This window comes from Cheilinus undulatus, linkage group 8, assembly GCF_018320785.1.
Source record: "Cheilinus undulatus linkage group 8, ASM1832078v1, whole genome shotgun sequence".
Classification (NCBI taxonomy): Eukaryota; Metazoa; Chordata; class Actinopteri; order Labriformes; family Labridae; genus Cheilinus; species Cheilinus undulatus.
In genome coordinates, this window is record NC_054872.1 from 45000515 (window position 1) to 45016317 (window position 15803).

The window sequence follows — 15803 nt, forward strand, 5'->3', positions numbered from 1 at the left end:
GTTAGTAAACAGCTTATTAAATGCTATGTGCATTTCGGCTATATAGAGGTAGAAAAAGTTATCTACTAATGCAAAATCATCACTGATGACTTAATAATAGTAATAATACAAAGTAAGGTATGTTTTAACTGATTATAAGCAGAGCACCTAAAAACACACTTGTAGCTGCTGTTCTCTGTTTAGCATTTAAAATGTATTAGCATAGCTAAAGTCCTCAACCCTCTCTGCTTTTACATCCAGAAGCTTTTTAAAAACACTGTGGAGAGGTTAGTGAGAGAAAGAAGCTAGTGAGTTCCCCACCTTCTCTGCTAGTATTTAACTTTTCTTCTTTGTGTGTTATTTTATCCCTGCCTCTTCTTTGTTGGTTGTTTAACAGCAGTAATCAAACCATTACGAGCATTACTGCCACCTAGATTGGTGGGTAATACTGTCATCTGTGATTGGCATTTTTCTCCATTTAGAGCATAGACTGTAGAAAGAAGACGTATTCCTCAAGGGACTATGTGCACTAAGACCATGTTCAGGGCATATACAAATATGATTAGAATACCAAAAAAAAAAGATTTTCATGGATGACAATGTGTAGTTTACAAAGAGGTGCTAGCTAATGGCAGCATGAGGCAGTGTAAACTCTAGTGTCACATTAAGACAAGGCACCCAAGTTCACAAGAGCCTTTTTTTTTTTTTTTTTTTTTTTTTTTACTGGTACCATTTTTAAATTCCTGTGTGCAAATAATGAGTGTCATAGCACCAGCCTATCGATAAATAAACTAAACTAAACTATCGAAAAGTACTGTAGCTTTTAGAAAAACTAACCAAAAACAGCTGCAAAAGTTGGAGCTTGTTCTTAATTACACAAATAAGTTGATGACTTTAACCACAAATGCTGCCAATGTATTTGTGCACTTTCCACACTGTGCAACACTGTTTCTACTTCCGTCATTGTTTGGGAAATTAAAATGAAGAAATTATTCATCATCTATTACTGTACTTAGGAGTTCTGTTTTAAATTGCCATGGAATTGAAACAGGTGTAAATACTGTTTGATCTATACTAGTATCATATCTACATTTCAGGTTCTGATATCATGACAGCCCTGCTACATAATGTGTTAACCAAAAGTACAAAAGAATCATGACCTTGATTAAAAATGAAATACAGTTCTCCAAATTTGCACAATTGTGATACCTTCAATGTTGACACAGCAGTGCTAAGATAAGGAAAGCCAAAAAAGGGAAGACATTTCTAAATGAATACAGATGAAAAGCAACCCCTTTTTTCAGGCTTTGGATTAACAGTACACAGAACAGTGATAAGAAGACCTTTTAAAATCTTTATGTTCAAGTGCAAAGCCATAACTCTATATTTAAGCCCTGGGGATTCTTCTTGCTCAACTTTCTTTAGAAACTCCAGAGCCTTGACCTGCACAATCAATAGCACAGCACAACAAGGAGTCTGTGTCTTTATCATCCTCTGAGATTACATCGGGACATTGCCTGGACATGTCATTACAGACTTCCGTGGCCGATCACTCTTGTGAACGTGGTGAACTGATTTTCACCTCCTTTAACCTCTGCAATTCCATGTGTGGGAGGACATCCACGAAAAGAGCAAGTCTCTTTGTTGGCTGTGTTGCCAGGATTACAAGATCAGCAGTGAAGACCACACCTTTGTCTGCATAGTACGACTGTGTCTGTTTGGCTCACAAAGGGTATCCTGTTTTTTAGGCTGATACTGGGCCACATGCAGAAACACCCATTGACCTAACTAACCTAACAGACATGCATGGCTGATTGTATGTACTCTACCGGCCCTGAAGTCAAATCAATCGTATGGGTTCACACAGAGGTGGAGCTTTTTAAGGATGAAAGCTCAGATTTACCAAAATAGATCAATCAAAACCTAAGGGCAATCAAAACAATGCTTTAAAATGGAAAACTAACTCCAAAATATTCTTAGTGTGGAGATTTTCTGTTCAAAACAGCAGCAAAAACAAAACACTCATTAGAAAAAAAAATGCACAAATTATTGCACAAAAGAAATAGCAAATGTCATAGAACTAATGGAATATTTCTATGAGTTTATTGATGCGGAAACAGTTAAATCTGTGAATATAGCTGCAAAGACTTAAGTACAACACATCTGCTGCATTACTTGTCTTGATAAAATTTCATTTCAAAATCAAATACAGCTTACCTGATTATTGCTGAATAATTTTCCCATTTTTTAAAATTCATCTTCTCTCTACAGAAAATAGTGAGAATATTCTAACAGTGTTTACCAAAGCCCAAGGTTATGTCCTTATTCAAATTATTTGCCAAACTGATGGATTCAGATTATCTTCCATATGGGGAAATTTGTGCTAGAGCACACAGAATAAAATATATAAGGATGAAGACAACAGTATATCAGAAGACTCAAGATAGACTTTGAAGCCAGTTGCAGAAAAAAACACCTGCTGAATAAAGAATTTCTGCAAAAAAATCTCACATAGAGGACATTTCTGCCTACCGAATAATGACAAGTTCAGTGTTTAAGTGTGCAGAAGTGCAAAAAATGTACAATAAAAACATAGAAGTGATTTTTTTTTAATCGTCTAAATTTAATGATGTCTGTTTGGCTTTAGTAGGTTATGGCAGGGATTTTTCAACAGCTAGTTTTTCATGTTTCATTGAGGGCTTCCCCAGTTCAACAGCTTAACACTGATGCTGGCTGATATTGGCCCTGTTAACAAACATTTGCTAATAACATGTCTTACACAGATATCAGTAGCCAGTGTTTATCTCTAGTGTCCAGTCGATTTAATGCTGGCATTTTTTATACCTCACTGCTGAACCAGTGGAAGTCACCTGTAATAATAACTCTCTTGGTCTCTCTGGTCAAACATGAGAAAATATTGACAAAGTAAGAGTATTAACATCAAAAGAAGTAATAAAACATGTTGGTATTGGCTGTCGGTTACACAGTTTTTTCACACATTGTGATTGGTATAGGCCCAAATTTTCACAATCAGTGCATCACCAGTTCATCTACCAACGATTAGTTGAAAAATACTTTCTGAATAACCACGTAGCCCTGAACAATGAACTAAATTTCAATCCTGATTTTGCTGTCCCAAAACCATGAATACAAGATGATCTTGATCAAATGTTTACTGTGCCACAGTCACGTTATTTTCTGTGTATTTATTGTTGCAATATATTATAGCTATTTATCTTTTTTCCCCAGATAACTCTAGTAAATGCAGTGAATATTGATCATGATTTAAACATGTATCAAAATAATCCTGATTGTGATTTTTGCCACAGTCAAGCAGCCTTGTAGTCATGTTTTAAAGCAATTGCGGGTTGCAGCACTACATGGAAGAGCAGCCAAACTGTTGTTAGTTCAGTGAAGATTTTTACCAGCCTCTCTGTTTTATTGTCTAACATTTCTGAGATCTGACTCTCTTAAACCATAAACTCTGATCATCTGCAGCCTTGCTGCTGAAGTATGGAATATTTTAAGTAAAATTTATTCCTGACTATTTAAATCTTGCACATTGCTTGAAAAGAAAAAAATAGCTTTAGAAAAACTTAACTTTGACGGTTGCAGGTGACCTGAAATTCATACCTGTTGCAGCCAACACACTTCCTGTTTTTGGCTGCTGTCTGGTGTTAATGTCATTCCCATACTGACACGTGAGAAATGTGCTTCTCCCCTGCTTTAGCCTCATTCTCAATGACGGTCGACTTTGAAACTCTCATTGACATAATTGCTGCTATCACGACTTGTTTGTGAGCTGTCATTTGCTGAATTGAGGTTTCTTTTCTTTCAGCAGATTGCTAAACTGAGAATGCAGCTGCAGCGCAGCAAACAGGTCAGCCGGCAGAGCAAAGACAGAGAGCAGAGCTCACTGCAGCTGTCCCAACAAGCGCAGCATGGCATTGCATGCCAACCACAGGTGAGTTAATCATGTCAGTAATCATGCTCATGCCTTGCCAACTGAGTCATCAGCATGCTCTCTAAACTGAAAACATTAACCAACCCTGACTTTAGTGATGCAAGATTTAAACCTGTAAGCAATGATATGATAAGGTAGCTTAGCAGCAAAGGAAAAAAAATACCGTAACCATATTGCAGCTGCTGAAGATAAGAGCATAAATATAAGCAGGTTGTTTTTTACAGTACTTAATTCTATTGTCAAGTGATATTTCAGGGTTTTAGTGATATTTAAAAGCTGCCAGTGAGTTGCAGATGTAGTTTTAACTTGTACTACATTGATAGAGAAGGTCTAGTTATTGAGTCTCCCCTCTGACCAGTTATGTAAAAAGATGAGAGGAGGCTGGGAATGTGTCTGGACATGCCCTCTTCTCTCCTTGTTTGCAGTTCATTCATTAACAAATGCCCAGCAACCATACACATCAACCATTGGGGAAATATGACATAAGTGATATACTATGCATCTTACCAGCCTGAGCTAGATCACAATCACAGCAAGCTTTTTGTTCCTGGGGACATTTAATCCCACTCCTGTAACATGTATTTAAACTGAGCGTCTCCACCCATAAAATTTCATGAAACTGGATCAGCAGCAAACAGATTTTAGTGCAACAGAGTATAAAATACCTGATTCATTTTATATTTTATGATACAGCTGAGCTAGATTTCTTTTGTGTTCATTTAAATGAGGATATTTTGATATGTAGATAATTTTTTAAATTGTCTTTTCAGTACAAGGGAACTTCAACAGCCTTGTCAGCAATCCCAGTGCCAAAGTCTCTCATATGCAGAGTGCCGAGCAGTGTGGAGGGCATCAACCATGAGCTAGAAAATGTTTTTATCAAAGAGGACTTGGAACACGGGATACAGGTAGGGATGTGTGCACCAACACCAGCTGCAGCCTATGCAGTTCTTAGGAGAATTCAAAGGGGGTTTTTTTTGGCTTAAAATGTTTGAGACTGATAATTATCACATAGTGTATTTTTACTTTACCTGGTCTGGTTAAATGCCAGAACTGTGCTTTATTGTTTGACTACCATACAATCCAAAATCCAGAAACAGTCTGTTTATGGGGAGGGTCTTAGAGCAAAGAATTGTTAAAATGGTATTCCTGCCGTTGTGTTTTGCGTTGTCCACAACTGCAGCTGTGTAGCTCTTTCAGTATTATCTGTTTGCACCATGTGGAATTTGTGGTTCTGCTACTTACCAGTATGGTAGTTGAGTTCTGCTAGCATCTTGTCTTTAAATTTAAATCAAACCAGCACTACACAAAGTTTTTTTTTTAACATAAACATTGATGCTTTCTTAAGATGTAGGATTATGACTGAAATAGGGCTGGGAAGATGTTTAAATAAATAGACCCACCAGCCTGGTCACCATGCATCTCAGCCAGATCTTTTCAGACATTTTCTGCAGTGAAGTGGCTGCTTAAAATACATGGTGAATTAACAGGTTGTGTGCATGGTGGACTATTGTTGCAGCTGCAGCATGGTCATGTCAGTACAGCGCAGTAAGACGTAACAAACTTTAGCAAGGAAAATGGGTGTTAAAGCACATTTATTTTATATACTTTATGATTTATAAGACTCAACTGTCAAACAGCTGCCATGTGGGTAAAATTCTTATGGCAGATTTTTAATTTATGAGGAAGACCCTGAAGATGGGGTTCAAAATACTTGATAATTGGGCCTTTTTTGGCATGGATCCTATCTTCTGACACTTAGCAAAGCCATGTTTTTAGAGCGTCTGAAAATTTATCAGATTTTCCTTGTATGTGTTGATAGTGATTCGATCCCTCCAGAACAGTGTTTCCCAAACTTCTTTTCTGGTGACCAACTTTTTACAAGGTACAAGCCATCCTGACCAAACAACTTTATTTTACGCTGATGGCTGGTACTAATTTGGATAACATTTATTTTGGATTCAATCTGGTCCTGGCCTGATGCTTTTTGCTCCAAGACTGGAAGAAGCAAATTTGCCACTGTCACACAGGCTTTCTTTGAATGCTTGACCCCTACGGCCTTAAGTAGCTGTCTGGTCTGGAACAGTCCTCTTTTTTCGTATTAGCCAGTTAGGAAATAAGTGTGATTTTAGCTGTTTTGCTTGTAGAGCCTTCTTTTGTGTTTTGTTATGGTGGAGAGTGTGAGAGTTATGTGGTTGAAATCCCATGTGGCTATAATGTGTACTGCAGACATAAATGTCACATTAAATACTGTAACAAAAAAAATATAGGAGAACTCATTTGATGACTCAAAAAAAATCTCCCAAGACCCAACTGTGGGTCCCGACCCAGACTTTGGGAATACATGTTCTAGAAGAACACTGGGGCTGCACCGATTTCAAATGTGAAATATTAGTCATGTTTGGCAATTATGATCAAATAGCCTGTTGCCAGACTGAAGGAAATTCTGGGAGAATAAGGGAATCCAAGTGACAGTTAACCCTGCACAGGTTATAATACTTGGTTAACGTTTACCAGTTATACAGATATCACAATAAAAAACAATACTAACCCAGATGTTTTTCTGTTGATGATGTCTGTGGCTTGTATTGGGTAATCATCCTGAGATATTGTGATAAGGCCCTTAAGCAATAACATTTGGAGGTGTTCCCTTTCTTCCATTTTGGAACAAAGTGCAGTAAAAGCCACAATCTGTGTAAACAAGTGCATCACATTTAAAACCAAGACACAGGATTTGGAGTTGCCATTTCTCCTCAATTTTTAGACCATATTGTGATACACAGCCGTAATGGTAACCCACACACGCATGTGACTCACACCAAACACCCAAACACCTTCTACCACGGTAATTCCTCCTGAGAAGCTCCACTTTTTCAGATATGGTGGTTTCACACTCTGACCCTGTGATTTCTGTCAGCAGCTGAATTTTTCATTAAATTGCTTTATTTATACTTTTTTCTTTTGTAAATTGTTTCTAGGGATGCACAGTATTAGAGTTTTTAACAATATACCAGTATTTCCAAACTCTTTTTGCCTGATACCTTCATGCTGAATTCACATTTTTTCTAATGTAAAGAACATCAGGTCTTCCCTGTACTAGAATTGATTTATTACTGTTAACGTGACAGTTTGTTTGTTTTAGAAACAAACATAAAAGATGGGAAAAAACTCTTATTCTACTATTAATTAAAGGTGCATTGTTTTTCAGATACAGCCATTCAGTAATGAAAAATTCAAAGCAGTTTCTGAGGATTACACATACAGTATAAGCAAATGTGAATTAATGACAGCATGCAGCAAATGATGTAGTGCACATCAAAAATGTGGCCCTGTTTTTTAAGAACTCATACTTTAAAATTAAAATATATTCTCCTTATTTATCAATGTGTTTGCAGGGTGGTTTCCTAACAAAATAATTGAAATGGCAAAAAAAACAAATTCTTAAGTGCAAAGAATTAGCTACAGTTCAAACCTGGTATTTCAGTCTTGAAAAACCCACTTTAAATTTGAAGGAGTGAACAAAAAACTTGAGCTGTGGAAAGCTTGATGGTTCTGCTTAAAATTTTACAAACCTAACTCTCCATTTTATAAGGTGAAGCTTTATGGTACATTCATACATTCTGTAGGGATGAAAATTCAGCTCTGTGTTTGCATCAATTTTTATATCTGTTGATCCCAATGCTTAGCTTTTCAAGCTTTTATCTGCTAATACCGGTGTGCCTTTGATACCCTGCATCCCTCTGTTATACTTAATAATCTGTTTAAGCAGTTCTAGAGGCCCAAAGTTCAGTTTTAGTCGGTTTTGACACAAATTGGGTATTTATATTTTTCTCTTTATTATTCAAACTTCTGAAACATTCACAGAAATTTGCCTTTTATCAAAAAAGGCTCTCCAGGCTGTTCTTAGGATTAATTGCATACCTACAAACTCCGTCTTGTAAAGTCACTTACTGTGTTGTGTGCCGTACAGTTTGACAGCATATATTCCCACTCACACTGAGTTAAATCACCTAGAGGCAAAGAGACCTGTAAATCTTGTCTGATGTGGGTAGTAAACCTTGGCAGATCTGTAGAGCTCCCCTCTTAGAAAGTAACACACATACTCTCTCTCAGTTTAAACACACATACAGACACATGCACCAGTACAGATTTACAGCCTGCTGTGCACCCAGGCTGTTTTTTTTTCTTGCTCTCCTTTTTGAATCAGCTGTGCCAAAGCAACACTGCTCTGCACATCTCTGGTGTGAAGTATTACCATCTGGTGTGATGTTTGCTTTCTCAGTTGCCCTTTAAACAGACAGACAAACACACCAGAGGCATTTTACCTTCAGCCATTTTAAAATTTAGGGAGTTATAACTGATGCTCTTAACTTGGGGCAACATCATGCATGTTGTTGACAGAATTATACATGAATGCTTCAACAGTTCATTTGGGTTTTCAAAGACACAGTGTGTAATAGTTTCATGGTTAAATTTGAACCTTGAGTCATACTTCCCTCTGAACCTACAGACCAGTATGCTCAAACACATCACCTCTGTGACTTTACAGACCATGGACGTGTTAGACGGTCGCCGTGCCCCCTTCCCTCCACATCACTACAGCAGCAGTGGGGACACACGTGACACAGACACACAGGCACCTTCAAGCGGTGACTCTAGCCCACTGCACCGTCCCTGCAGCTCTGACCACCTCCACTCCCCTGATGGAAGCCCCTGCTCCGCAGAGGAGATCGACAAAGGTATGACCTCAATTTACAGGTTTTATGTTTCTCAATTCAGCACACTAAAAAGGGAAATTGTCTCAGGTGATGTCATTAGAGTCAGCAATGGTAAGGAGTGAAAGCACATTTTTTTTAAATGTAAAAAAAAATACAAAGGAGAAGAGGGCATACTAGACTAGATTATAACATGCTTGTCATGGCAGAGCTGAATCTATAACTGAACTACCAGCAGTGCACTATGGGTAAATCGGGTGGCAGAAGAATGCATGATACAAAGGACAATAATTTTGGTTCTGCTGCATCAATTCAATACTTTAAATTTTTCCAAAATGCTTTTGTTGGTTTTATCGTAAAGCAAAGCTAATCACCAAAGTACTGTGTAAGACGGAGGTGTTTATGTTGTTTATTGATGTCAACTCCTTACACAACTGTGTTTATTTCAATCATTCAATCAACAAGTCTTTATTTGTGTAACAGCAGTTCATTAAGAGCAAGCCTAAGCAATACTTTTCTTTTATTTACTAAGACCCAGTATTAATCCACCATTAGCACAGCACATGGCAACATTGAGGAAACTAAGTGGCTATGAGAAACTGCCTTTTAACAGACAGAAACCTAGATCAGAAGCAGGATTATGTTGAACAGCCATCTGCAACTGCTGTGTTTGAATGAAATCAATGTCTTTTGTCATTTTGCTTTTGAATGAGTCTCAAATGATCAAAAGGGTTTGTTAGATTGTTCATAGGTCTTTAAAACTATAATAGAGACACATTAACAGAACTTTACTTATTTGAGGTGGTTCCACATAAGGGTCTTGACCCCAGTGTGGAGTTCAAATGATTAGTGTGAGCATAAGCATACCGTACTCGGGTACTGTGCCCAAGTCCAGTCGTAGAGGTGATCTTGTGTACAGTTTATTTGGAGTCTAAGTTGTGCATGCAACTGTGCCAAAGTACTTTTTAGTGAGTAGAGCTGTAAAGTCAATTAACTTCTCATGTCTCTTCAAAATTGTTGCATTCATGCAACAAAGACCCATTTCATCCTCTGAGCTGCACTGTAGGTGTAGAAGTAGGAAAAGAGTCATTGCTGGCTATAAAAATGAGGGCTGAAGTTTTAATCATTAAAAAAATGTTCTATATTATAAGAAGCACAATAATTGGTAGATTAAATTTAAAACTGAACAATTCTGTAAAGTACCTAATTATGATTATTTGGACTCAGTGCAAATTAAATATGAATTGTTGTTTTGAGGGCAATAATGATTTTTGTATTTCTCTTTTTTGATAAGACAAATGCACAGAAACAAAGAAGTATGATTTTTTTAAGCAAATTATTTTAAATCTGGTATTTTGAAACACTTTTCATGTCAAAGAAATATTGCTTCTCTGTGATTTTAAAATTGCAGTAGGACATATTTAATCTAAATTTTGGTTAATTTCCCACCCCTAATCTAAACAGCCATAGTAGCCTGCAGGATGGACTCCATTGTCTGCACAGAGCGTAAATGTTGACCTGAGTGGTGGCCATTGCTGCTGCTGCTTTTGTGTCTTGGTGGGATTGCAAACCAACTATGCCCATATTGATATCAACTGCAGCAGAGTACATAAGCAAACATTCTTGGACATGTTAAGATGTTACTAAGGCAAAAGCAGACCAACAGGAGAGAGAGGAGGGGGAGCAATAACACTTAAACACAGTGTGATGCTATGAAAATACACTGCCTGGCCAAAAAAAAAAGTCGCCACCTGGATTTAACTAAGCAAATAGGTAAGAGCCTCCTATTGGATAATTACTGCATGGGCGATTATCTTTCAGCTGGCAACAAGTTATTTAACCCCAGCTGATGCAATGAGTAACTTCTCATTTCTTAAACAACCATTTTGAAAGACATCCTGTGGTCGTGGAAAAGATGTTAGTCTGTTTAAGAAGGGTCAAATCATTGGCATGCAAAAAAGGCGTCAGTTTGCTAGAGAGCATAAAGATTGGACTCTGGAGGAATGGAAGAAGGTCATGTGGTCTGATGAGTCTAGATTTACCCTGTTCCAGAGTGATGGGTGCATCAGTGTAAGAAGAGAGGCAGGTGAAGTGATGCACCCATCATGCCTAGTGCCTACTGTACAAACCTGTAGGGGCAGTACTATGATCTGGGGTTGCTGCAGTTGGTCAGGTCTTGGTTCAGCAACATTATGTGCCCAAAGAATGAGGTCAGCTGACTACCTGAATATACTGAATGACCAGGTTATTTCATCAATGGATTTTTTCTTCCCTAATGGCTCTGGCATATTCCAAGATGACAATGCCAGAATTCATCAGGCTCAAATTGTGAAAGAGTGGTTCAGGAAGCATGAGACATCATTTTCACACATGGATTGGCCACTACAGAGTCCAGACCTTAACCCCATTGAGAATCTTTGGGATGTGCTGTAGAAGGCTTTGCGCAGTGGTCAGACTCTCCCATCATCAATACAAGATCTTGGTGAAAAATTAATGCAACACTGGATAGAAATAAATCTTGTGACATTGCAGAAGCTTATCGAAACAATGGCACCGCGAGTGCGTGCTGTAATCAAAGCTAAAGGTGGTCCAATGAAATATTAGAGTGTGTGACCTTTTTTTGGTGGCAACTTTTTTTTGTGGCCAGACAGTGTACTTTGAGAGAGCCCAGGAAATTCTCCTTATATGTTTTTTGGTGATATCATGATTGTCATTACATTTCTTGATTTGAATTACATTCACGGTGTTGCCATTACAAAATGGAATAACAAAGTTGGATTTAACTTTAAAGAAACTCAAATGAAATACAGTCTAACTTAAAACACATTTAAACTCTTAAACAATAATCAATGTCTTTGTTTCTTGTTCTTATGCATGGTTCATTTTAACTTCAAAAACTCTATAAAGATGTTCTGTTGATGCTTTTCCAGACAGTGTGTGCAGTTCTCCTCTCCCAAAGTTCGCCACTTCTCCTAAACCTAACAACAGCTACATGTTCAAACGGGAGCCTCCTGAGGGCTGTGAGAAGGTCAAAGTGTTCGAGGAGTTGGTGTAAGTTTTTTCTCATTTTTATTTTTGTTGGTTTGTTGCTGAAGAAAATAGAACAAATTTTTCCAACATGATACTTGCATCTTATTAAAATGCATTCCCACTTTTACAATCCCATGATTGCTTTTGCCTCTGTGAGACCCTTAAAGATAGAACCCATTAGATGTTTACTGTACCATTTCATAGACTCTTAGTTCCTGCTAGATGGGCAACAAAGCTAAAAAGCTTATTTTCATTGTGGGTGGCAGGGATGAGTTCATAATGGTCTTGTTGGATAAACAACTTGCTTTAATCCAAACAGTCCCATAAATAGAAAATAATACTGAGATCACATCTTTTGTATTCAGGTCTGGCAAATCGAAAGGCTTCCCCCTATTCTCATGCCCCGACAAAAACAAGGTGAACTTCATTCCCAGGGGCTCAGCCTTCTGCCCCGTCAAACTCCTCTGCTCCTCCCTCTTCTCCCCTGTCTCTCCCTCGTCCTGCTCCTCCGCCAGCTCTGGTCTCCATGGCAACGACAGCCCAGGGCCTCAGGTGACCCCAAATCAACCCACTGCACCACTAGCTACCTTCCCGGCCTCCGCTGACTGGAGCACCGACACAAGCACAGGCATAAACACAAACAACAGCACAGATAGCCAGAGCCCCGACACAGACGCGGGGAAAGACGGCTCTGCACAAGTACTCCTCACCAGCTAGTCCTCAGGTATTCATGACCACACCACCTGCAGCTGAAACGGTTCAGCTCGTCACCTGGTGTGGTTAAAAACAAAGGAAAAAAATAGAAAAACAGCAAAAAATAATCCTTGCACTCCGTTAATCCTAACGTTAGCCAGCAGGGAGTGCCCAAGGTCTAAAGATGACAAACACACCAGCGTTTTCTGCTAGGTCAGTGTTTGCTGCGCTGTTTGTTAACTCAATAAAGCTTGATGGTTTTGTAGCTGTCGACCAGACTAAAGAGTGTACTGACCTTGGGCACAGCTTCCCTTTACCCACAACTAACCTAGCCTTCTCCTCTGTACCAGGACAGAACCAGTAACAGAAATAGCTTTGCTTTATTTTGCATAAAATAGAAAAAAAACCAGCTCCGAATATTGTGTTACATAGTGCCTGCAGTTTAATCAAGGTAAGATAAAAAAGGAAACCGTTCAAAAGAGACACCTCTGAGGAGTCAGAGAACATATTCTACTCATGTTATCTAACCAGCTTCTTAGCTGTTCAGTGTTCAGCGAGCTAACAACTTTAGTATGTATACATAAGCTTTTTGACAGGAGGGGAAAGTGATTAGTTTCATATTTTTACCATATCAGGATGTCTTACAGTCAGATTACATTTCCCCACATTAACCACAGTGTTTGCACTTGTTAAGACCTGGCTCAGAGTGATACAAGCCATGGCCTATTTTCTATTTGTTTATTTTATAGTGTTTGTAGCACAGTGTCTATGTGAAACCAGCGAGTGCAGGCTACACCCAACAGGCATACAAGCTAAGGGCTGGATCTGCATTTCTAGTCTGGTCATTATTAAAGGGAACCCTGCATACTGAGACAAACTACCTTTATTTAATTAACACTTGAGTGTGTGTTGTTTGAAGGGGCACACTAGATTTCTACAATTTAAAAAATAAATTCTAATGTAGGGTGCCATTATTTTGCAGTGCACTCTGGATTAATCTCAAATGGTTGCATAGTTTTTGTATTTTTAAGGTGTTCTGACCATGCCGTTATAAATCCCTGCTATCGTTACGCCTAAAGACAATCAGGATGCATTTAGTGTCCCTGTCTGTTAATTTACGTTGTGCTATTGCATTGTGAGAGGGTTTGTCCAGCAGGTGTCTTTTTCTGCCTGATAAGAACCTTATTTAAATCAGCACTTAGGTGTATTAGATGTCGGTATTAAATTCACTGGACAGATAAACACTACTGAAATCTACATATGCCACTTTATTTGGTTCGATGTTTGTTAACAGGGTCAGTGCTGGCTGATGTTAAATTGGTGCATCAGTGCATCCCTAGCTCACATGGAGTGCTGGGCCCCCCAGTTGGCTCTGCTGCTTCCCATTTTTTGCCTCTGCAGGGCCTCTGTTACTACCCTTAAAGCCAGCATGGAGGAGGGGACACTTCACCCTCCACAGTGGCTCCACAAAGTTCATAGGTGAAGGCTAAACATTACTCAGGCATCAGTATCACATCTATCTTGGCAACACCCCTAGACAATACCTGGGAAGGACGTAACTATGCAGAAAATCTTAGAGGGTGAGCAGATGATCAAGGCTAATCAGAGCAACAACAAAACATATGATGTGGTAGGCATGCGCCACCCCAGGGGGTCAACAGTGAGCCTGACAGGCAGCTGTTATCATTGTTTACTATCAGTGGAGCTGGTTTGTAAGAAAAATCTTTAGCCAAAGCTTTCAGTGTGGTTCTTTGCCCATCTTTTAAGAAATGCCCAGTTCTTATAATTGTCAGTATTGCTACCATGACCACCATTGTTTACAGGCTAGCCATGCACCCAAACCATGCTTATAGCTATAGCCTTGTTCTCCTCAAATGATTCTGATTGGTCAAGTAGTTTTCTGAAAAGTGTTTGAGCTTGAGGCTTTCCAAGATAAATCTGCCTGATGACAAACATGGATGCTGCCCAAACCATCTGATTTGCAAGGTTAAGATATCACACCTTGAAATGGCACCACAAATCCGTCTGTTATGAAGAGGACAACAAGGGCAGAGTTTCTATAATGTCAGAAGGATGTGGCGAGACAATGCAACCATTTGACATCCCCACCCAGGCTGTATTTGTACAACAGTGTCAGCCTGTGTGCAAATCGAGCTTTCAAATCGTCTCACAATGGAGAAATCTGCTGCACTTGTTTGAAAAAGAGACATAAAAAGACAGCAATGTTAATCAAATAAGGACAGGGTGTCTTAAAATGCAGGATCCCCTTAGAAACTTGGTTAGCTCAACACAAATGCACATCAGCTGTTTTTCAGTGACCAAATAACCAAACACAGGAAGCACACAGCTCCCCTATAACCTTGTTTTACGCCCCTCTCTACACAGAACAGTATCTCAGGTGAAGTGGAATGTACTTGCTTGGACTATGTTGCCTTTCAAAGTGTTTGACTTTCTTTCTAGAGAAAGACATTCCAGTCTTTGCAGAAATGTTTTATTTTTATTTTTTAACCCGGAGAGGGACGTTATTACGAACTGAATCGACTGAGTGATGTCACAGCTCGTGACAGATGACTTTTGAATTAACCTGTTCAGGTTAGAGTTTCAGGTGCTATGAAACATTCCACGGATTGCTGTGGCATCGTTAAGATGCTAAAACTCAAGTAAACACAACTAGCTGCATACAGTAAGCTACACCCTCCTGATCGGGAAGTTGACAAATATGTCGTTTGTTACATCCCCTTTGTTTAATGTGTACCAAAGTAAATTAAGAAATGATGGAAGGCCTGTCATGTGTTAGGGAGAAAAAAAAAGGCCTGTTTGTTTTTGCGACAGAAGCAGAAAGTTTGTTTTGTTTTGTTTAAAAACAGTACAGCAACATATAAACACTGGTTCAGAGTGTTTCTAACACAGACGATAATCCTTAGACCAACGCCAGAGCACTTACTTGGAGGTGAGATGATAATCACTATTTTTATTTTAGACCATCTTCTAAGTTAAAACAATCAGAACTTGAGTGTGCAATTTCTTTTGTTTGAAGTAAAGCTACACTAACTATTTTTGTGTAACACCGTTTGGCTCAGTAATAATAAACAGATCAAACTCAACATGTCCAAACTTTTCCTACACAGACGTAAAGATGACTGATTTAGTGAAGTAGTAAATTGTGTTCATTCCAAATCTTTGGTCCATCGAGCCCACTTGCACGTGGAAACAAAAATGAACAATATGCAACACATTCCTCACAGGTTATGTTAAATAACTCTTTACTGCTCACAGCTTCAGGAGTTTCAATCATACTAACACTGATTTATTCACAAGCTCATTGTGTGGTGCGGATAAGAAATGGTCACCCTGTTTGGCAATGATGATTCAGTTCTCCTGTGTATTACGCATTTTTATGTAGATCTTGTGTGTGTTTTTCA

General features: G+C 38.7%; 1 protein-coding gene across 3 annotated transcripts in view; it reads left to right on the forward strand.

The window, feature by feature from the left end:
• Positions 1 to 15795, forward strand: part of LOC121513364 (glucocorticoid-induced transcript 1 protein) — a 42712-nt gene extending 26917 nt beyond the window's left edge. For 2 of the 3 annotated variants that reach the window (XM_041793080.1, XM_041793082.1), the window contains exons 5-9: positions 3818 to 3943; positions 4714 to 4851; positions 8493 to 8682; positions 11589 to 11709; positions 12054 to 15795. In XM_041793080.1, coding sequence (XP_041649014.1) covers positions 3818 to 3943; positions 4714 to 4851; positions 8493 to 8682; positions 11589 to 11709; positions 12054 to 12405 — 927 coding nt within the window. In that variant the 3' untranslated portion in view covers positions 12406 to 15795. The remainder of the gene's footprint in view (positions 1 to 3817; positions 3944 to 4713; positions 4852 to 8492; positions 8683 to 11588; positions 11710 to 12053) is intronic. The other variant, XM_041793081.1, reaches the window with a different exon arrangement.
• The last annotated feature ends 8 nt before the right edge of the window (positions 15796 to 15803 follow it).